The following is a 22,763-nucleotide window of genomic DNA, read 5'->3' on the forward strand; positions in this document are numbered from 1 at the left end:
GTATACCAACTGCAGGGTCCATCACACAGTATACCAACTGCAGGGTCCATCACACAGTACACCAACTACAGGGTCCATCAGACAGTACACCAACTATAGGGTCCATCACACAGTACACCAACTACAGGGTCCATCACACAGTATACCAACTGCAGGGTCCATCACACAGTACACCAACTACAGGGTCCATCACACAGTACACCAACTACAGGGTCCATCACACAGTACACCAACTACAGGGTCCATCACACAGTACACCAACTACAGGGTCCATCACACAGTACACCAACTACAGGGTCCTTCACACAGTACACCAACTACAGGGTCCATCACACAGTACACCAACTACAGGGTCCATCACACAGTACACCAACTACAGGGCCCATCACACAGTACATCACCTACAGGGTCCATCAGACAGTACCTCAACTACAGGGTCCATCACACAGTACACCAACTACAGGGTCCATCACACAGTACACCAACTACAGGGTCCTTCACACAGTACACCAACTACAGGGTCCTTCACACAGTACACCAACTACAGGGTCCATCACACAGTACACCAACTACAGGGTCCATCACACAGTACACCAACTACAGGGTCCATCACACAGTACACCAACTACAGGGCCCATCACACAGTACACCAACTACAGGGTCCATCACACAGTACACCAACTACAGGGTCCATCACACAGTACACCAACTACAGGGTCCATCACACAGTACACCAACTACAGGGTCCATCACACAGTACACCAACTACAGGGCCCATCACACAGTACACCAACTACAGGGTCCATCACACAGTACACCAACTACAGGGCCCATCACACAGTACACCAACTACAGGGCCCATCACACAGTACACCAACTACAGGGTCCATCACACAGTACACCAACTACAGGGTCCTTCACACAGTACACCAACTACAGGGTCCATCACACAGTACACCAACTACAGGGTCCATCACACAGTACACCAACTACAGGGTCCATCACACAGTACACCAACTACAGGGTCCATCACACAGTACACCAACTACAGGGCCCATCACACAGTACACCAACTACAGGGTCCATCACACAGTACACCAACTACAGGGCCCATCACACAGTACACCAACTACAGGGCCCATCACACAGTACACCAACTACAGGGTCCATCACACAGTACACCAACTACAGGGTCCTTCACACAGTACACCAACTACAGGGTCCATCACACAGTACACCAACTACAGGGTCCATCACACAGTACACCAACTACAGGGTCCATCACACAGTACACCAACTACAGGGTCCATCACACAGTACACCAACTACAGGGCCCATCACACAGTACACCAACTACAGGGTCCATCACACAGTACACCAACTACAGGGCCCATCACACAGTACACCAACTACAGGGTCCATCACACAGTACACCAACTACAGGGTCCTTCACACAGTACACCAACTACAGGGTCCTTCACACAGTACACCAACTACAGGGTCCTTCACACAGTACACCAACTACAGGGTCCATCACACAGTACACCAACTACAGGGTCCATCACACAGTACACCAACTACAGGGTCCATCACACAGTACACCAACTACAGGGCCCATCACACAGTACACCAACTACAGGGTCCATCACACAGTACACCAACTACAGGGTCCATCACACAGTACACCAACTACAGGGCCCATCACACAGTACACCAACTACAGGGTCCATCACACAGTACACCAACTACAGGGCCCATCACACAGTACACCAACTACAGGGTCCATCACACAGTACACCAACTACAGGGCCCATCACACAGTACATCACCTACAGGGTCCATCAGACAGTACCTCAACTACAGGGTCCATCACACAGTACACCAACTACAGGGTCCATCACACAGTACACCAACTACAGGGTCCTTCACACAGTACACCAACTACAGGGTCCTTCACACAGTACACCAACTACAGGGTCCATCACACAGTACACCAACTACAGGGTCCATCACACAGTACACCAACTACAGGGTCCATCACACAGTACACCAACTACAGGGCCCATCACACAGTACACCAACTACAGGGTCCATCAGACAGTACACCAACTACAGGGTCCATCACACAGTACCCCAACTACAGGGTCCATCACACAGTACATCACCTACAGGGTCCATCACACAGTACACCAAGTACAGGGTCCATCACACAGTATACCAACTGCAGGGTCCATCACACAGTACACCAACTGCAGGGTCCATCACACAGTACACCAACTACAGGGTCCATCAGACAGTACCTCAACTATAGGGTCCATCACACAGTACACCAACTACAGGGTCCATCACACAGTACACCAACTAAAGGGCCCATCACACAGTACCCCAACTACAGGGCCCATCACACAGTACACCAACTACAGGGTCCATCAGACAGTACCTCAACTATAGGGTCCATCACACAGTACACCAACTACAGGGTCCATCACACAGTACACCAACTACAGGGTCCTTCACACAGTACAGCAACTACAGGGTCCATCACACTGAACCTCAACTACAGGGTCCATCACACAGTACATCACCTACAGGGTCTATCACACAGTACACCAAGTACAGGGTCCATTACACAGTATACCAACTGCAGGGTCCATCACACAGTACACCAACTACAGGGTCCATCAGACAGTACACCAACTACAGGGTCCATCACACAGTACACCAACTACAGGGTCCATCACACAGTACACCAACTACAGGGTCCATCACACAGTACACCAACTACAGGGTCCTTCACACAGTACACCAACTACAGGGTCCATCACACAGTACACCAACTACAGGGCCCATCACACAGTACACCAACTACAGGGTCCATCACACTGAACCTCAACTACAGGGTCCATCACACAGTACATCACCTACAGGGTCCATCACACAGTACACCAAGTACAGGGTCCATCACACAGTATACCAACTGCAGGGTCCATCACACAGTTTCCCAACTGCAGGGTCCATCACACAGTACACCAATCACAGGGTTCATCACACAGTACACCAACTACAGGGTCCATCAGACAGTACCTAAACTATAGGGTCCATCACACAGTACACCAACTACAGGGTCCATCGCACTGAACCCCAACTACAGTGTCCATCACACAGTACACCAACTACAGGATCCATCACACTGAACCCCAACTACAGGGTCCGTCACACTGAACCCCAACTACAGGGTCCATCACAGCAGACACAAACTACAGGGTCCATCACACTGAACCCCAACTACAGGGTCCATCACACTGAACCCCAACTACAAGGCTCATCACACTGAACCCCAACTACAGGGTCAATCACACTGGACCACAACAACAAGGCCCATCACACTGAACCCCAACAACAGGGTCCATCACAGCAGACACAAACTACAGGGTTCGTCACATTGTGCCCCAACTGCAGGGTCCATCACATTGAACCCCAACTACAGAGTCCATCATACTGAACCTCAACTACAGGGTCCATCACACAGTACCTCAATAATAGGGTCCATCACACAGTTCCCCAACTACAGGGTCCATCACACTGAACCCCAACTACAGGGTCCATCACACTGAACCCCAACTACAGGGTCCATCACACTGAACCCCAACTACAGGGTCCATCACACAGAACCCCAACTACAGGGTCCATCACACAGTACCCCAACTACAGGGTCCATCACACTGAACGTCAACTACAGGGTCCATCACACTGAACCTCAACTACAGGGTCCATCACACAGTACATCACCTACAGGGTCCATCACACAGTACACCAAGTACAGGGTCCATCACACAGTACACCAACTGCAGGGTCCATCACACAGTACACCAACTACAGGGTCCATCACACTGAACCCCAACTACAGGGTCCATCACACTGAACCCCAACTACAGGGTCCATCACACTGAACCCCAACTACAGGGTCCATCACACTGAACCCCAACCACAGGGTTCATCACACTGAACCCCCAACTACAGGGTCCATCACACTGAACCCCAACTACTGGGTCCATTACACTGGACCCCAACAACTGGGTCCATCACACAGTACCCCAACTACAGGGTCCATCACACTGGACTCCAATTACAAGGCCCATCACACTGAACCCCAACTACAGGGTCCATCACACAGTACACCAACTACAGGGTCCATCACACAGTACCCCAAATGCAAGGCCCATCACACTGAACCCCAAATACAGGGTCCATCACAAAGTACACCAACTACAGTGTCCATCACACAGTACACCAACTACAGGATCCATCACACTGAACCCCAACTACAGGGTCCGTCACACTGAACCCCAACTACAGGGTCCATCACACTGGACCACAACTACAGGGTCCATCACACTGAACCCCAACTACAGGGTCAATCACACTGGACCACAACAACAAGGCTCATCACACTGAACCCCAACAACAGGGTCCATCACACAGCACACCAACTACAGGGTCCATCACACAGTACACCAACTGCAGGGTCCATCACACAGTACACCAACTACAGGGTCCAACACACAGTACACCAATCACAGGGTTCATCACACAGTACACCAACTACAGGGTCCATCACACTGAACCCCAACTACAGGGTCCATCACACAGTACATCACCTACAGGGTCCATCACACAGTACACCAAGTACAGGGTCCATCACACAGTACACCAACTGCAGGGTCCATCACACAGTACACCAACTACAGGGTCCAACACAATGAACCCCAAATACAGAGTCCATCACACAGTACACCAACTACAGGGTCCATCACACTGAACCCCAACTACAGGGTCCATCACACTGAACCCCAACTACAGGGTCCATCACACTGAACCCCCAACTACAGGGTCCATCACACTGAACCCCAACTACTGGGTCCATTACACTGGACCCCAACAACTGGGTCCATCACACAGTACCCCAACTACAGGGTCCATCACACTGGACTCCAATTACAAGGCCCATCACACTGAACCCCAAATACAGGGTCCATCACAAAGTACACCAACTACAGGGTCCATCACACAGTACACCAACTACAGTGACCATCACACAGTACACCAACTACAGGATCCATCACACTGAACCCCAACTACAGGGTCCGTCACACTGAACCCCAACTACAGGGTCCGTCACACTGAACCCCAACTACAGGGTCCATCACACTGGACCACAACTACAGGGTCCATCACACTGAACCCCAACTACAGGGTCCATCACACTGAACCCCAACTACAAGGCTCATCACACTGAACCCCAACTACAGGGTCAATCACACTGGACCACAACAACAAGGCCCATCACACTGAACCCCAACAACAGGGTCCATCACACAGCACACCAACTACAGGATCCATCACACTGAACCCCAACTACAGGATCCATCACACTGAACCCCAACTACAGGGTCCGTCACACTGAACCCCAACTACAGGGTCCATCACACTGGACCACAACTACAGGGTCCATCACACTGAACCCCAACTACAGGGTCCATCACACTGAACCCCAACTACAAGGCTCATCACACTGAACCCCAACTACAGGGTCAATCACACTGGACCACAACAACAAGGCCCATCACACTGAACCCCAACAACAGGGTCCATCACAGCAGACACAAACTACAGGGTTCGTCACATTGTGCCCCAACTGCAGGGTCCATCACATTGAACCCCAACTACAGAGTCCATCATACTGAACCTCAACTACAGGGTCCATCACACAGCACACCAACTACAGGGTCCATCACAGCAGACACAAACTACAGGGTTCGTCACATTGTGCCCCAACTGCAGGGTCCATCATACTGAACCTCAACTACAGGGTCCATCATACTGAACCTCAACTACAGGGTCCATCACACAGTACCTCAATAATAGGGTCCATCACACAGTTCCCCAACTACAGGGTCCTTCACACAGTACCCCAACTACAGGGTCCATCACACTGAACCCCAATTACAGGGTCCATCACACAGTACCCCAACTACAGGGTCCATCACACTGAACCCCAACTACAGGGTCCATCACACTGAACCCCAACTACACGGTCCATCACACTGAACCCCAACTACAGGGTCCATCACACAGAACCCCAACTACAGGGTCCATCACACAGTACCCCAACTACAGGGTCCATCACACTGAACGTCAACAACAGGGTCCATCACACTGAACCTCAACTACAGGGTCTATCACACAGTACATCACCTACAGGGTCCATCACACAGTACACCAAGTACAGGGTCCATCACACAGTACACCAACTGCAGGGTCCATCACACAGTACACCAACTACAGGGTCCAACACACTGAACCCCAAATACAGAGTCCATCACACAGTACATCACCTACAGGGTCCATCACACAGTACACCAACTACAGGGTCCATCACACTGAACCCCAACTACAGGGTCCATCACACTGAACCCCAACTACAGGGTCCATCACACTGAACCCCAACTACAGGGTCCATCACACTGAACCCCAACTACAGCGTCCATCACACTGAACCCCAACTACAGGGTCCATCACACAGTACCCCAACTACAGGGTCCATCACACAGTACCCTAACTACAGGGTCCATCACACAGTACACCAACTGCAGGGTCCATCACACAGTACCACAACTACAGGGTCCATCACACAGTACACCAACTACAGGGTCCATCACACTGAACCTCAACTACAGGGTCCATCACACAGTACACCAACTACAGGGTCCATCACACAGTTTCCCAACTGCAGGGTCCATCACACAGTACACCAATCACAGGGTTCATCACACAGTACACCAACTACAGGGTCCATCAGACAGTACCTCAACTATAGGGTCCATCACACAGTTCCCCAACTACAGGGTCCATCAGACAGTACCTCAACTATAGGGTCCATCACACAGTACACCAACTACAGGGTCCTTCACACAGTACACCAACTACAGGGTCCATCACACTGAACCTCAACTACAGGGTCCATCACACAGTACACCAATCACAGGGTTCATCACACAGTACACCAACTACAGGGTCCATCACATAGTACACCAACTGCAGGGTCCATCACACAGTTTCCCAACTGCAGGGTCCATCACACAGTACACCAATCACAGGGTACTTCACACAGTACACCAACTACAGGGCCCATCACACAGTACCTCAACTATAGGGTCCATCACACAGTACAGCAACTACAGGGTCCTTCACACAGTACACCAACTACAGGGTCCATCACACAGTACACCAACTACAGGGTCCATCACACTGAACCCCAGCTACAGGGTCCATCACACTGACCCCCTACTACAGGGTCCATCACACTGCCCCTCAACCACAGAGTCCATCTCACTGAACCCCAACTAGAGGGTCCATCACACTGACCCCAGCTACAGGGTCCATCACACTGCACCTTAACGGCAGGGTTTATCACACTGAACCCAAATTAAAGCGTTCATCATACTGCACCTCAAACACAGGGTCCATCACACTGAATCCCAACTAGAGGGTCCAACACACTGCTCCTAAAGTACAGGGTCCATCACAATGATCCCAAATGCAAGAATATGTTGTTGCTGTGGAAATAAAATTATTACTATAAAACAAATGGAGTAAAAAATCTTTTACTTTGACTTTTTAAATGAGGAAAAGGTTCCGATATCACAGGGGTAAAAGTATGTGAATCCTCGCTCTCAGTGTCTGGTGTGACCTTGTACAGCAATAACGGCATCTAAACGTCTCCGGTAATCAGATGAAGGAATTTTAGCCTGTTCCTCAGTATAAATCAGCTTCACAACTACTAATGGTGATTTTCATCATGAACTTCTCGCTTCAGCTGCTTCCACTACATTTCTATAGGACTACGGTCAGGATGTGACTCAGCCATTACTTTATTCTTTTGTAGAACGACTTGTGTCTCTTGGGTATTTTTTTTGCTGGAGAACACTCGTTCTCCTGAGATTCATCTCATGTACAGACGGTCGGACATTTTCCTTTAGATTTTTATTGTATAATTCACAATTCATTGTTCCATCAAAGAGCCCTAACCCTAAGGCTGTCCTGGCCCCGATGCAGTAATACCGGCCCAAACCATGATACTAGTGCAACCGTGTATCACGGATGTAGGATGGTTTAATGCTGTAATGAAGGATCTTTCTCCAAACGCAAACCTTCTCGTTTAAATGAAAAAACTCTTTTCTCCTAATTCGTGGACAGTACATTGGTCCTCTCCTGTCCTGGTGATCTTCAGTAAGTTGCAGGTGGTCAGCAGTCTTCACTTTGGAGAGCATCGGCTTCTCACTCATCAGGCTGCCATGTGAGGGAGGCCTTTGGTTTCTCTGTAACCTCACAGACGGTTATACAAGCTACTTGTGGAGTGATCTTTGGGGAGGGTAAGAATGACCTTACATTTCCTATACTTATACAAAATCTGTCTGGCTGTGGATTGGAGAAGTGACAGGCGGTTTTGCATTAATTTACAGCCTGATTTATAGCAACATCCGTCCACGCTACACACGTCCGTCCATCCACAGTACACCCATTCATCCACTGCACACATGTCCACAAAACCAAGCCACCATGCTGCACACGTCCACTGTACACATGTCCAACCATCCACTCACTGTACATACATCCACCCATCCGACAACCGTACACAAATCTATCCAACCACGCCACACACCTCCACCTATCCATCCACGCTACACACATCCACAAAACCATCCTCTGTACACACGTTCACTATACACCTATACACAGATATCCACTCATCCATCCACTGTACACATGTCCACAAATCCATCCAACCAAGCTACAGACGTCCACTCGGTCCACTGTACACAAGTACAACCATCCACCCATCTATCCACAATACACAACACCACCCATCCGTCAACATGTTCACAAATCCATCCAACTACCCTGCACACGTCCACCCATCCCTCCACTGTACACATGTCCACAAATCCATCCAACCACGCTACACATGTCCACCAATCCATCCACTGTACACACATGTCCACCCATCGACTGCACCTGTCCATCCTATGTACACAAATGTCCACCCATCTGTCCACTGCACACACGTCCACCCATCCATCCACTATTCACACGTCCATTATACACACACACTCATCCGTCCGCCTACCCTACACACGTTTGTCCATCTGTACACTTGTTTGCCCATTCATCCAGTGTATACACGTCCACCCACCTCTCCACTGTTCAGACAACTACTAACTCCTCCAAAGTATATACGTCCACCAATTCGTCCACTGTATACAGATACACCCATACGTCCAGCTTACATACGTCCACTCATCCGTCCACCCTGCAAACATCCAACAATCCATCTGCCCTATGTCACGTCGCCGTCAGACTCGGGGCCTGCTGTGACGAACAGCCCACCGCCGTTCGTCTACTTACGGGCGACGACTAACGGGTGTCCCGCTGCCACCAAAACGCGACGGACAGCGGACCCTGTGTCACCACTATGTCACGATCCCACCACTGACACCGGTGTATCAGCGGACGGAGGGGCGTGACACAATGCCGGCACACGGCTATCACAGGCGCAGTGGGGCTTATCTTAGTTATCCCAACACTGGCACCATGTGACCAAAAATATCCAGCAAGCTAATCTCGCTCTACAATTTGCCGCAGGGGGAGTTTAATTTGGATGCCCCACCACTGCTATCAATCTTCCAAGTACTGCGGGGATTTATGTATATCCCACTTTCTCAGTTCCACTTTGGAACTCGCAGCTCTCCGGCGCCCCCCTTACCCTCAGGTCAGTCAGGGAACTGCACCTAGGATAATTAGTCGCCGGACGGGCTGCCTGTTGTGAACCGGCAATTAGGCTTCTGCAGTAAGGGAATTATCAATGCTGTGGCTGAAGCCCCTTACTCAGCAATATAAGACCCTTCTAGACTGCCAGCAAGCCGTAATAGCCGTACACAACGCGCTGCCACCAGTCACGGTTACTTAATTCACAGTGTTAAATTAAGAGGGTCCGTGGCAAACCCTTTGAATTAGTAGCGATTATCTATCAAAGGCGTATAGTTCGATTCTTAGAGCATGGAGACAGATCTAAATAATTTCATTTATTTTCCGAAAGAGGACAGTGATTACAGATAAAAGTTGCTATAAAATTGAGACATAAAATATGTACAGTACAGGTATAAAATAAAAGTGGAGAAAACAAAGAGATTACACTCACAGTTCCATATTGTTCCTTAGGCAGACCATGCGGCTTTAAGGGGGGAGGAGCCACACGTCTCCACTCATCTGGAGTTCTTGTCAGCACGGATTCTGCAGCTGTTCTGAGCTGGTTCTGCCAGGGAATGCCTTATAGACTTTCCTATGTGACATCACAGAGAGGTGCATTCTGGGTTGATCCCACCTCTCTTATCCAAGTTATGTTTTGGCTACAAAACTTAGATTAGCTATAACTTTATGGGAGAAGCTGGTATGGACTCATCAGTGGTATCATGTTTCCCAGCGTAATGAGCCCATCAAGAAAACATCAAACATCTATGCGATATGACCGTCCATTTGGGCGCAAATCATATCTCAGGTTCTGGACATCCGAGAGTTTTGCAACAGGCACCACAGCGAAGCTGGGTCTGCTCGGATCGCAGAAATATGATTTTTATATTTCTGCTGGGTATGGTTTTCGCACGGCAGGCTCTTATAGTTTTATTCAAACCTCTTTGTTTCAAACAAAGAACCATCCCGCACTTTTTTCTCTCAGCTGTGGAGAGGAAACAAATGGTTGTAACAGCAGGGGGTCTCCTATTACTAGTGCGAACACAGGCTGTAGAGGAGGGGGGTGGCACTGCTCTATGTGTGTGTGAAGGGAGGAGGGGTGAAGCTGCAGAGCTAGCAGCCTGGATTGTCATGTGTGCCGGATCTTTCTGGAAAGTTACAACAGAAAACATCATATTTTGTAGACAAAACCCCATACCTCACAGACATTGTACATCACACCTCCCCCCTTAAGAGGGCGCTAAGGAGGCATTACCTCTCGGTAATCGGCCATGCGCACCTCAGCGGGTTCGCCCCGGCGGGACAACCCATCGGCATTGCCGTTTTCACTGCCCTTCCTGTGTTTTACAGTAAAATCGTACTGTTGAAGGGCAAGGCTCCAGCGGAGCAATCTTCCATTGGTTCCCGACACGGTGTGCAACCAGCTCAGTGGGTTGTGGTCGGTTACCACCGTGAAGGCACGCCCATACAGGTAGGGCTGCAAACGCTGCAGTGCCCACACCATGGCCAGACACTCCTTCTCGATGGTCGAGTATGCCACTTCCCTCGGCAAAAGTTTCCGGCTCAGGTACAACACGGGGTGCTCTTGGTCCCCCGAGTCGACCTGGCTAAGCACAGCACCGAGGCCAAACTCGCTGGCGTCGGTCTGTACCAGAAACGGGCGACTGCTGTCGACTGCTCTCAACACTGGAGAGTTGCACAGGGCTGCTTTCAAAGCTTGGAAAGCCGCCTCACAGTCATCTGTCCAGTTGACTGTTTGGGGTAGCCTCTGCTTGGTGAGGTCAGTCAAGGGTTTGGCAAGGGCGCTATAGTCCTGTACGAACCGCCTATAGTACCCTGCAGTGCCCAAGAAGGACTTCACCTGTTTCTTGGTCCTGGGGGTGGGCCAGGACACGATTGCGTCCACTTTTTCTGGCTCCGGACTCATGGAACCCCCGCCTACCCGGTGCCCCAGGTAGTGGACCTTGCGCATGCCTATCTGGCACTTCCCCGGCTTGATGGTCAGGCCTGCCTGGTGAAGACGCTTGAGCACCTCCTGGAGGTGCTGAAGGTGTTCCTCCCAGGTGGAACTGAAGACGGCAATATCGTCTAAGTACGCCACGGCGTACTCCTCCAGTCCCCGAAGCAGGTGGTTGACCATCCGCTGGAAAGTGGCAGGGGCATTCTTCATGCCGAAGGGCATGACCGTGGACTCGTACAGTCCAAAGGGGGTGATAAAGGCGGATTTCTCCTGCGCCTCAGGGCTCAGGGGAATCTGCCAGTATCCCCGACTCAAATCCATGATGGATATGTAGTTGGCGTTTGTCAACCGCTCGAGCAGATCCTCGATGCGCGGCATCGGGTGGGCATCAGAGGTTGTGATGGCGTTGAGCCCCCTGTAGTCCACGCAGAACCGGGTGGTTCGATCCTTTTTAGGCACGAGGACTACAGGTGAAGCCCACGCACCTTTTGACCGTCGAATCACTCCCAGCCTTAACATCTCATCGACCTCTCGGCGCATGACTTGTTGCACCGTTTCAGAGATCCGATAAGGTGTTCGCCGTAATGGGGCGTGATTCCCGGTGTCCACCTCATGAACCGCTAACTCCGTCCTCCCAGGACGGTTGGTGAACACGGGCCGGAAGAGTTCCAGGGTGGCCATCAACTGCAACCGCTGGGACACGGTGAGCGAACCACTTATCTCCATGTCCTCAATGGACCCATTGGCCTTGGCCTGGGCCAGCATGTCCAGGAGGGAATCTTCCTCCCCATCCTCTGGCAGATTGCAGACCGGTAGGATGCAAGCTTCACGTTCGTAGTGCGCCTTCAGCATGTTGACGTGAAAGGCCTTGCGCCTACCCCGAGCATGGTCAAGCGTGACCACGTAGGTGACCGGGTTGAGCTGTTGGTGGACGACGTACGGGCCTTCCCAGGCTGCCTGAAGCTTATCCGTTGGTACAGGGACCAGCGCCCACACCTTTTGACCCACCTGGTAGGTCCGCTCCCGGGCGTTCTGGTCGTACCAGCGCTTCTGGTCAGCCTGAGCCTGCGTCATGTTGTCATGCACCAACTGCGTCAAGGTCTGCATCTTGTCACGGAAGCGCATGACATAATCCACGATGGACACTTCTGTGGGGTTTGGCTCATCTTCCCAGGATTCTCTTATCAACCCAAGGGGTCCCCGGACTCGCCTGCCATACAGGAGCTCGAAGGGGGAGAACCCGGTCGAAGCCTGCGGAACTTCTCTGTAAGCGAACAGCAGGTGTGGGAGGTACCGCTCCCAGTCGCGCCCTTGGGTCTCAACCAGTATGCGGAGCATCTGTTTGAGGGTACCGTTGAAACGTTCACACAAACCGTTAGTCTGTGGGTGATACGGACTCGATACCAGCTGCGTCACCTGCATTTTCTCACAGAGAGCCTCCATTAGGCGAGACATGAATTGGGGCCCTTGATCGGTAAGCATCTCCCTGGGAAATCCTACTCTTGAAAAGATGGTCACCAGTGCGTCAGCCACCTTATCTGCCCTGGTTGAAGACAGAGCTACTGCCTCTGGGTACCGGGTAGCGTAGTCTACCACGGTGAGAATGTATCGCTTTCCGGAGCTGCTGGGGACGGACAGCGGTCCTACAATGTCCACCGCGATTCTCTGGAAAGGCTCCTCTATCACCGGCAAAGGAATAAGGGGAGCCTTAAGAGCAGGCCCCGCCTTACCCACTTTTTGACAGGTGGCACAGGAGCGGCAGTAGTGTGTTACATCTGTCCCCATCTTGGGCCAATAGAAGTGTTGAGACAGCCGTGCCTTTGTTTTGCTGATCCCCAAGTGTCCAGCGAGTGGAATCTCATGGGCAATCCGCAACAACTCAGTTCTGAACTGATAGGGGACGACCAGCTGTCTTTCCCTCAACCACTCCTTTTTAGGATCTCCGGGTACCGTCTCCCGGTACAACCTTCCTCGTTCCCAGAACACCCTCTCCTTATCAGACTTGGAGGTGGGCGTCTCGGCGAGACCTCTCAATTTCTCCAGGCTGGCATCTGAGTGCAGAGCAGCCTGGAACTCCATGCTGGAGGCTGCCAGAAGGGACGTCAGGGTCCCCTCTTTACTGGGACCCTCTGGAACCGGCTCTGGGTTCACCTCTGGTTCAGTCTCTCCTGTAGCAGCAGAGGGTCCAGAAGACAGTGCGCTACCTGCGATCTGGGCACTCTGACTGCGTGTGACAGCTGCTATGTATGCTGTCTCCCTGGGGATTTCTGCAGACCCACCAGCCGGTGCTGCCCTGGGCTCTACCTCCCCATCCACCCCCAACACTTTAGGAGCAGTGCTACTTATGGGCCAGTTACCTTCCTCGGTGGCACTGGTCAGCTGCATGGCATTACCTTCCTCATGGTCCCCATGCACCTCCCCATTCTCTTGAGCACCGTTGCTTGCTCCTGCCAGGGGTTCCTCAGCCGTCTCACTCCGCAGAGTGACGGGGCTGAGCACCTCGGTACCTGTGGACACATCTACCGTTTCAAAGAAAGGGTTAACGGGTTCAGTCGGCACAGATACATCAACATCATCATTCCTAGGAAAAGAATGGTTATCAGTTTGCTTTGGTACAATCACATCAGCATCATACCTTGGGAAAGAATGGTTGTTAGTTGCATCATTACTCATCAAGGCATTAGCAGGTAACACATTCAGTTTCCCATCATCAACATCATCAGGGTTAACGTTACCCTTATTATCAGTTTGGGGAAGGGTGTCAGGGACATAGTATGCAACCATCCTCCCCAAGTCAGTCCCCAATAAAACATCAGTGGGCAAATTTTCAGACACTCCCACCTCCCTCAACCCGCTCCCAGCACCCCAATCGAGATAAACTCGTGCCACTGGCAAGGGACAACGGGTGCCTCCAATCCCGGTGACAGTCAGGGTTTTCCCCTCAACAAACTCTTCAGGGGCCGCCAGTCCAGGACGGATGAGGGTTCGTTCAGCCCCGGTGTCCTTGAGGCCTGTAGCAAGACGGGCCCCCACCTGAACAGGTTGAACGTTGTCGTCAGCCCTCCCAACCACACCTCCCACCAAAAGAACAGAGGCGTTGGGCCCGGGGGCCTTGGCTGGGGGGTTCTTCGGCCTGTTCGGACAGGCGTAAAAGAAGTGACCAGGCCGCTGGCAGTGGTGACACAGGCGACTGTCAGTAGCCGGCCTGTTGTTGGCAACAGGGACAGGGCCTCCGGAGGGACGGCCAGCTGGGGCATTGGGGTTGGTTGCTGGCTTACCCCCTTTCCAGCTGGTGGTGACTGGCCTCCGCGTCTCGGGCTTCCGGTTGGCCTCGTGGTTGTCGGCGATCTGCGCCGCTTTGTCCGCGTTCGTTGGTTCGCGGTCCAGGATGAACTGTCGGACCTCAGCTGGGCAGAGATGCAGGAACTGGTCTTTGATCATCAGGTCCCGTAGCTGCTCAAAGGTTTCAACGGACAGTCCATGGATCCACTGGTCAAAGTGGGTCCTGAGTCCTTGCACCACATCACTGTAGCTATCGTGTGGGCCACGTTGGAGGTGTCGGAACTTCTTTCGGTATACCTCAGGTGTCAGCCGGTATTTGGCGATCAGCGCCTGCTTTATGGCGTCATAGTCGTCATCGGCTTCTGGCGGAAGAGAAGCAAATGCCTCCAGGGCTTTGCCTTTTAGCCCTGGGGTCAAGTACCTTGCCCATTGGTCTCTAGGCAGCTGGTACTGTCTGCAGGCTTTCTCAAAGGCTCGCAGGAACGTGTCCAAGTCCCCATCCTTTTCCATCACGGGAAAATGCTCTGGCCGGGGTTTAGGAGTCTGGACGCTGCTGGGCTCACGGCTTCGGGCTGTGGGGGCATTCCACCCCCGCTGGAGCATCTCCAGCTCATGGGCCCTCTGAGCTTCTGCATGGCGCTCAGCTCTCTCAGCCTGGGCTTGACGCTCGACCCTCTCAGCCTCAGCTTGGCGCTCACGTTCGGCTTGGGCCTCCTGCCGATATTGCTGGATCAGCCTCACCCGCCCATCCCTGTCTTCGGCGGGGAGTTCGTCCAAGGCCATTTGCAGATAGGGGTCCACCCCGTTCTGGTTGAATGTGGGGCCAGCGCTCAGGAGTGGAGCCTCTGCTGCAGCCCCATGGCAACTTGGGCCAACTTCTGCGCTCGCTGGATTCTGGTCGTTGTCCAGCTGCACTAGAGCCGCGATCATTCGATCTTTGGTTCCGCCTGCGGCGTCTATGCCTCGGTACGTGCATAACCCAGCAAGGGTGTCCTTTTTCTGCTTCTGATACCACTCCACTGTCATCGCCGCCATGGTTGCCAAATAAAAGATAGAAAAAGAAAAACGAAGAAACGGGAGGGGGATACTTGCAAGTACACACTAATGTCTCAGGACTAGTAACCACTGAGTCTGTTCTCCAAAACCTATGATGCAGGATTCCCGCAGGAACCGTGCAGGTCTTTAGTGAGAGGAATGATTGCTCAAACCAAATCACTAATGCTCTAGGATTATCCCACCGCTCTGCCACCAATATGTGACGAACAGCCCACCGCCGTTCGTCTACTTACGGGCGACGACTAACGGGTGTCCCGCTGCCACCAAAACGCGACGGACAGCGGACCCTGTGTCACCACTATGTCACGATCCCACCACTGACACCGGTGTATCAGCGGACGGAGGGGCGTGACACAATGCCGGCACACGGCTATCACAGGCGCAGTGGGGCTTATCTTAGTTATCCCAACACTGGCACCATGTGACCAAAAATATCCAGCAAGCTAATCTCGCTCTACAATTTGCCGCAGGGGGAGTTTAATTTGGATGCCCCACCACTGCTATCAATCTTCCAAGTACTGCGGGGATTTATGTATATCCCACTTTCTCAGTTCCACTTTGGAACTCGCAGCTCTCCGGCGCCCCCCTTACCCTCAGGTCAGTCAGGGAACTGCACCTAGGATAATTAGTCGCCGGACGGGCTGCCTGTTGTGAACCGGCAATTAGGCTTCTGCAGTAAGGGAATTATCAATGCTGTGGCTGAAGCCCCTTACTCAGCAATATAAGACCCTTCTAGACTGCCAGCAAGCCGTAATAGCCGTACACAACGCGCTGCCACCAGTCACGGTTACTTAATTCACAGTGTTAAATTAAGAGGGTCCGTGGCAAACCCTTTGAATTAGTAGCGATTATCTATCAAAGGCGTATAGTTCGATTCTTAGAGCATGGAGACAGATCTAAATAATTTCATTTATTTTCCGAAAGAGGACAGTGATTACAGATAAAAGTTGCTATAAAATTGAGACATAAAATATGTACAGTACAGGTATAAAATAAAAGTGGAGAAAACAAAGAGATTACACTCACAGTTCCATATTGTTCCTTAGGCAGACCATGCGGCTTTAAGGGGGGAGGAGCCACACGTCTCCACTCATCTGGAGTTCTTGTCAGCACGGATTCTGCAGCTGTTCTGAGCTGGTTCTGCCAGGGAATGCCTTATAGACTTTCCTATGTGACATCACAGAGAGGTGCATTCTGGGTTGATCCCACCTCTCTTATCCAAGTTATGTTTTGGCTACAAAACTTAGATTAGCTATAACTTTATGGGAGAAGCTGGTATGGACTCATCAGTGGTATCATGTTTCCCAGCGTAATGAGCCCATCAAGAAAACATCAAACATCTATGCGATATGACCGTCCATTTGGGCGCAAATCATATCTCAGGTTCTGGACATCCGAGAGTTTTGCAACAGGCACCACAGCGAAGCTGGGTCTGCTCGGATCGCAGAAATATGATTTTTATATTTCTGCTGGGTATGGTTTTCGCACGGCAGGCTCTTATAGTTTTATTCAAACCTCTTTGTTTCAAACAAAGAACCATCCCGCACTTTTTTCTCTCAGCTGTGGAGAGGAAACAAATGGTTGTAACAGCAGGGGGTCTCCTATTACTAGTGCGAACACAGGCTGTAGAGGAGGGGGGTGGCACTGCTCTATGTGTGTGTGAAGGGAGGAGGGGTGAAGCTGCAGAGCTAGCAGCCTGGATTGTCATGTGTGCCGGATCTTTCTGGAAAGTTACAACAGAAAACATCATATTTTGTAGACAAAACCCCATACCTCACAGACATTGTACATCACACCTGCGGTTCCGGCCTCGGCCACCAGGAGGCGCCGGACTGTCATGTCGCTGTCAGACTCGGGGCCTGTTGTCCTGGCCTCGGCCACCAGGAGGCGCCGGACTGTCACATCGCCGTCAGTCTTGGGGCCTGCTGTTCCTGCCTCGGCCACTGGGAGGCGCCGTGGTTCGGCGCAGAGTGATGGCAGCGACAAAGAAGGGGCTCCTGCGCAGGCATCTGATGGACACAGGCTCCGCTCCTCAGTCGGTCGTGGAGGGGTTGGTGCATCACCATCTGGCCTGGTCCTGGGGGCGGTCCTGATGACATCATCAGTCCGGGAGCCTGTGAGGGATGACCTGATCCCTCAAATACTTTGGGACTGGTCTTGCAAGCTGCCGGATATAGTCTTGGTTCCCCTAAGTGCTAATGTGTGAATTACTATTGTTTGACTCTGACCTCAGCCTGGATATTCGACCCCTCTACTGCCTGACGATTTTGTACCTCTGCTATTCTCCCGGTTTGTGACCTTGGCCTGGATATTAGACTCTGCTACTGCCTGGCGTTTTTGCACCGTTACCGCCCTCCCGTTTTGTGACCTTGGCCTGGACCCTCGACTCTCCCTCTGCCTGCCGTTTCTGTACCTCCGCTGCCCGCCCGGTTTCTGACTACGCTTGTGGCTCCCTGCCTTCTTCCCTATTGGCGACTGTCCTGCTCTGGCGCACACAGCCACCTCCTGGGCCTTGCTACAGTTCCAGATCCCTGTATAGGGGTTAAGGGCCTCGGGGTTTCTCGGGGGTGCTGTCCCTACTGCAGTCCAGATCCGCAGACGGACGTTACACCCTACACATGACCACCCATCCGTCCACCCTCTTTCCACCCACACGTCTGCCCTACACTCATTCATTCGTCTACCCTACACATGTCCACCCATCTGTCCACCCTACACACGTTCATCTGTCCACACTACTCACGTCCATCTGTCCACACTACTCACGTCCATCTGTTCACACATCAGTCCATACGTCTACAGATCCACACTCGGCTATGTCTTCTTCATATATACAAACAACATAAGAGACGTTTAGTTACCTACCTGCGAAGTGCAGGAAAGTGCAGATATACACCAGTCTGGTTCTTCCGAGGCACAGCTCTGCTGACCATCCCACCAGCACAGGTGTGAAGGTAGAGGCCCCCACAAAGCAGAGGTTCACAATGGCTGCCTGGTGGTACTGGTAACCAAGTTTTAAGGTGCAGAATAGGATCATATTACAGACAGTGGCAAAGAAGGTGAATCGCTCGCACAGCTCCACCAGGAGCATGCAGATGATGGGCTGGAGACTCTTCCTGGCCTGAGTTCTTGATGACTCCAGATGGACATCTTTAGTCCATGTTCTGCTGCCGCCCCGGAGTGAGGAATGGAACCTAGAGAAGGGCACAAAGTGTGGCCGAGGCATGGTGCCCACTAAAGGGAGTGTGGACAGTGAGCTCCTCCGTGCCGTCCAGGAATTCCACATGTATGTGACACTAGGCGTCACCAAGTAACACTCTACTGCTGCACCAAACCCTGCTTCTCTGTCATCCCCAACTCAGACTGTCGAGACCCCCAAGAAAGAGCACAGAGACCCTTCAGCTCTGAGCACAGAAACCACACTTACTCTGAACACAAAGACCCCCTCACTAACTCTGTGCACAGAGACCCCCCGACCGCTCACAGAGACCCTCCTTACTCTAAACACAAAGACCCCCCCGACCGCTCACATAGACCCTCCGACTGAGCACAGAGATCCTCCAACTGAGCACAGAGATCCTCCGACTGAGCACAGAGACCCTCCTTACTCTAAACACTATGACCCCCTCTTTAACTCATAGCACAGAGACCCCTCAACCGCACACAGAGACCCTCCGACTGAGCAACTCTGTGCACAGAGACCCTCCTTACTCTAAACACAAAGACCCCCTCTCTAACTCTTAGCACAGAGACCCCCGACCGCGCACAGAGACGCTCCAACTGAGCACAGAGACCCTCCGACTGAGCACAGAGACCCTCCTTACTCTAAACACAAAGACCCCTCTCTAACTCTGAGCATAGAGACCCCCCGTCCGCGCACAGAGACCCTCCGACTGTGCACATAGACCCTCCGACTGAGCACAGAGACCCTCCGACTGAGCACAGAGACCCTCCTTACTCTAAACACAAAGACCCCTCTCTAACTCTGAGCATAGAGACCCCCCGTCCGCGCACAGAGACCCTCCGACTGTGCACATAGACCCTCCGACTGAGCACAGAGACCCTCCGACTGAGCAACTCTGTTGTAACGTCCGTCTGAAAGTCTGGGCTGCAGTAAGACAGCGCCCCGAGCAACCCCGATACCCTTTACCCCTATACAGGGATCTGGATTTACAGCAGAGCCCAGGGGGCGCTGTCTGAATAGGAGCAGCGGCCAGAGCAGGACGGTCGCCAGAGAGGGGTTAAAAATGGGACCAAAAGCGGAGTCAGGAATCCGAGTCTTAACCAGGCGGACAGCAGAGGTACAAAAAACGGCAGGCAATAGCAGAGTCAAATTCAGTGTCAGAGTCGTAAACCAGGAGGACGGCAGAGGTACAGAGTCGTTAGGCAGGAGCAGAGTCAGAATCAAAGATAGCAAACAACAACTAGCACACTGGGGAAACCAAGACTATATCCGGCGGCCTGCAAGCCCAGTCCCAAGGTATTTGAGGGATCAGGTCGTCCCTCACAGGCTCCCGGCCTGCTGATGTCATCAGGACCGCCCCCAGGACCAGACCCGATGATGATGCACCAGCCCCTTCATGACCGACAGAGGAGCGGAGCCTGCGTCCACCAGACGCCTGCGCAGAAGCCCTTTCACTGTTGCTGCCATCCCTCGGGCGCGAACCACAGCGCCTGCCAATGGCCGAGGCGGGAACAGCAGGCCCTGAGCTCGACGGCGATGTGTCAGTCCGACGCCTCCTGGTGATCGAGGCCTGGACAGCATGCCCCGAGCCCGAGGGTGGCGTGACAGTCCGTCGCCTACTAGTGGCTGAGGGCGGAACAGCAGGCCCCGCGTCTGACGGTGACGTGACATCTGTGCACAGAGATCCCCCGAACGTGCACAGAGACCCCCTGAACGTGCACAGAGACCCTCCTTACTCTAAACACAAAGACCCCCCCGACCGCGCACAGAGACCCTCCAACTGAGTACAGAGACCCTCCGACTGAGCAACTCTGTGCACAGAGACCCCCTGAATGCGCACAGAGACCCTCCTTACTCTAAACACAAAGACCCCCCCGACAGAGCACAGAGACCCTCCAACTGAGCACAGAGACCCTCCGACTGAGCAACTCTGTGCACAGAGACCCCCTGAATGCGCACAGAGACCCTCCTTACTCTAAACACAAAGACCCCCCGACCGCGCACAGAGACCCTCCAACTGAGCACAGAGACCCTCCAACTGAGCACAGAGACCCTCCGACTGAGCAACTCTGTGCACAGAGACCCCCTGAATGCGCACAGAGACCCTCCTTACTCTAAACACAAAGACCCCCCCGACAGAGCACAGAGACCCTCCAACTGAGCACAGAGACCCTCCGACTGAGCAACTCTGTACACAGAGACCCCCTGAATGCGCACAGAGACCCTCCTTACTCTAAACACAACGACCCCCTTGACAGAGCACAGAGACCCTCCAACTGAGCACAGAGACCCTCCAACTGAGCACAGAGACCCTCCAACTGAGCACAGAGACCCTCTTTACTCTAAACACAAAGACCTCCTCTCTAACTCTGTGCACAGAGACCCCCTGAATGCGCACAGAGACCCTCCGACTGAGCAGAGACCCTTTGGCTCCCAACTCTGAACTGAGGCCTCCCAGACTGAGAACAGAGATCCCCCTGACTCTGAGCACAAAGACCCCTATTTTAATAGCCAGATACATATATGTATAGATAGATAGATCTATATATCTTTCTACAGATCTATCTATCCATCTATCTGTGTGTGTAATGGAGACAAATGTTAAAGAGGAGGTTGGACGGAAATGACATCACAAATCTGTTTTTTGTTAACCCCTTCACCCCCAAGGGTGGTTTGCACGTTCATGACCGGGCCGATTCTTACAATTCTGGCCACTGTCCCTTTATGAGGTGATAACTCTGGAGCTTCCATGGATCCCGGTGATTCTGACATTGTTTTCTCGTGACATATTGTCCTTCATGTTAGTGGTAAAATTTCATTCATATAACTTGTGTTTATTTGTGAGAAAAACAGAAATTTGGCGAAAATTTTGAAAATTTCGCAATTTTTATGCCCTTAAATCACAGAGATACGGCACACAAAAAACTTGATAACTAACATTTCCCACATGTTTACTTTACATCAGCACAATTTTGGAACCAAAATTTTTTTTTGTTAGGAAGTTATAAGGGTTAAAAGTTGACCAGCGATTTCTCATTTTTGCACCATTTTATTTTTAGGACCACATCACATTTGAAGCCACTTTGAGGGGTCTATATGATAGAAAATACCCAAAAGTGACACCATTCTAAAAACTGCACCCCTTAAGGTGCTCAAAACCACATTCAAGAAGTTTATTAACCCTTTAGGTGCGTCACAGGAATTTTTTTGAATATTTAAAAAAAATGAACATCTAACTTTTTTCACAAAAAAAATACTTCAGGTTCAATTTTTTTTATTTTACCAAGGGTAACAGGAGAAATTGGACTGCAAAAGTTATTGTACAATTTGTCCTGAGTACGCTGATACCTGATATGTGGGGGGGAACCACTGTTTCGGCGCATGGCAGACCTCAGTAGGGAAGGAGCGCCGTTTGACTTTTTCAATGCAAAATTGTCTGGAATTCAGATCGGACGCCATGTCACGTTTGGAGAG

The 22,763-nt window shown here is 51.8% G+C and overlaps 1 protein-coding gene across 1 annotated transcript in view; it reads right to left on the minus strand.

Annotated features, from left to right (window-relative positions):
* SLC15A5 (solute carrier family 15 member 5) overlaps positions 1-19,331 on the minus strand; it is a 108,541-nt gene extending 89,210 nt beyond the window's left edge. The window contains exon 1 of the mRNA XM_073564592.1: positions 18,971-19,331. Coding sequence (XP_073420693.1) covers positions 18,971-19,331 — 361 coding nt within the window. The remainder of the gene's footprint in view (positions 1-18,970) is intronic.
* Between the last annotated feature and the right edge of the window lie 3,432 nt (positions 19,332-22,763).

Source organism: Dendrobates tinctorius, unplaced genomic scaffold (assembly GCF_039654945.1).
Source record: "Dendrobates tinctorius isolate UK_male_01 unplaced genomic scaffold, ASM3965494v1 ptg000464l, whole genome shotgun sequence".
In the NCBI taxonomy this organism is placed as follows: Eukaryota; Metazoa; Chordata; class Amphibia; order Anura; family Dendrobatidae; genus Dendrobates; species Dendrobates tinctorius.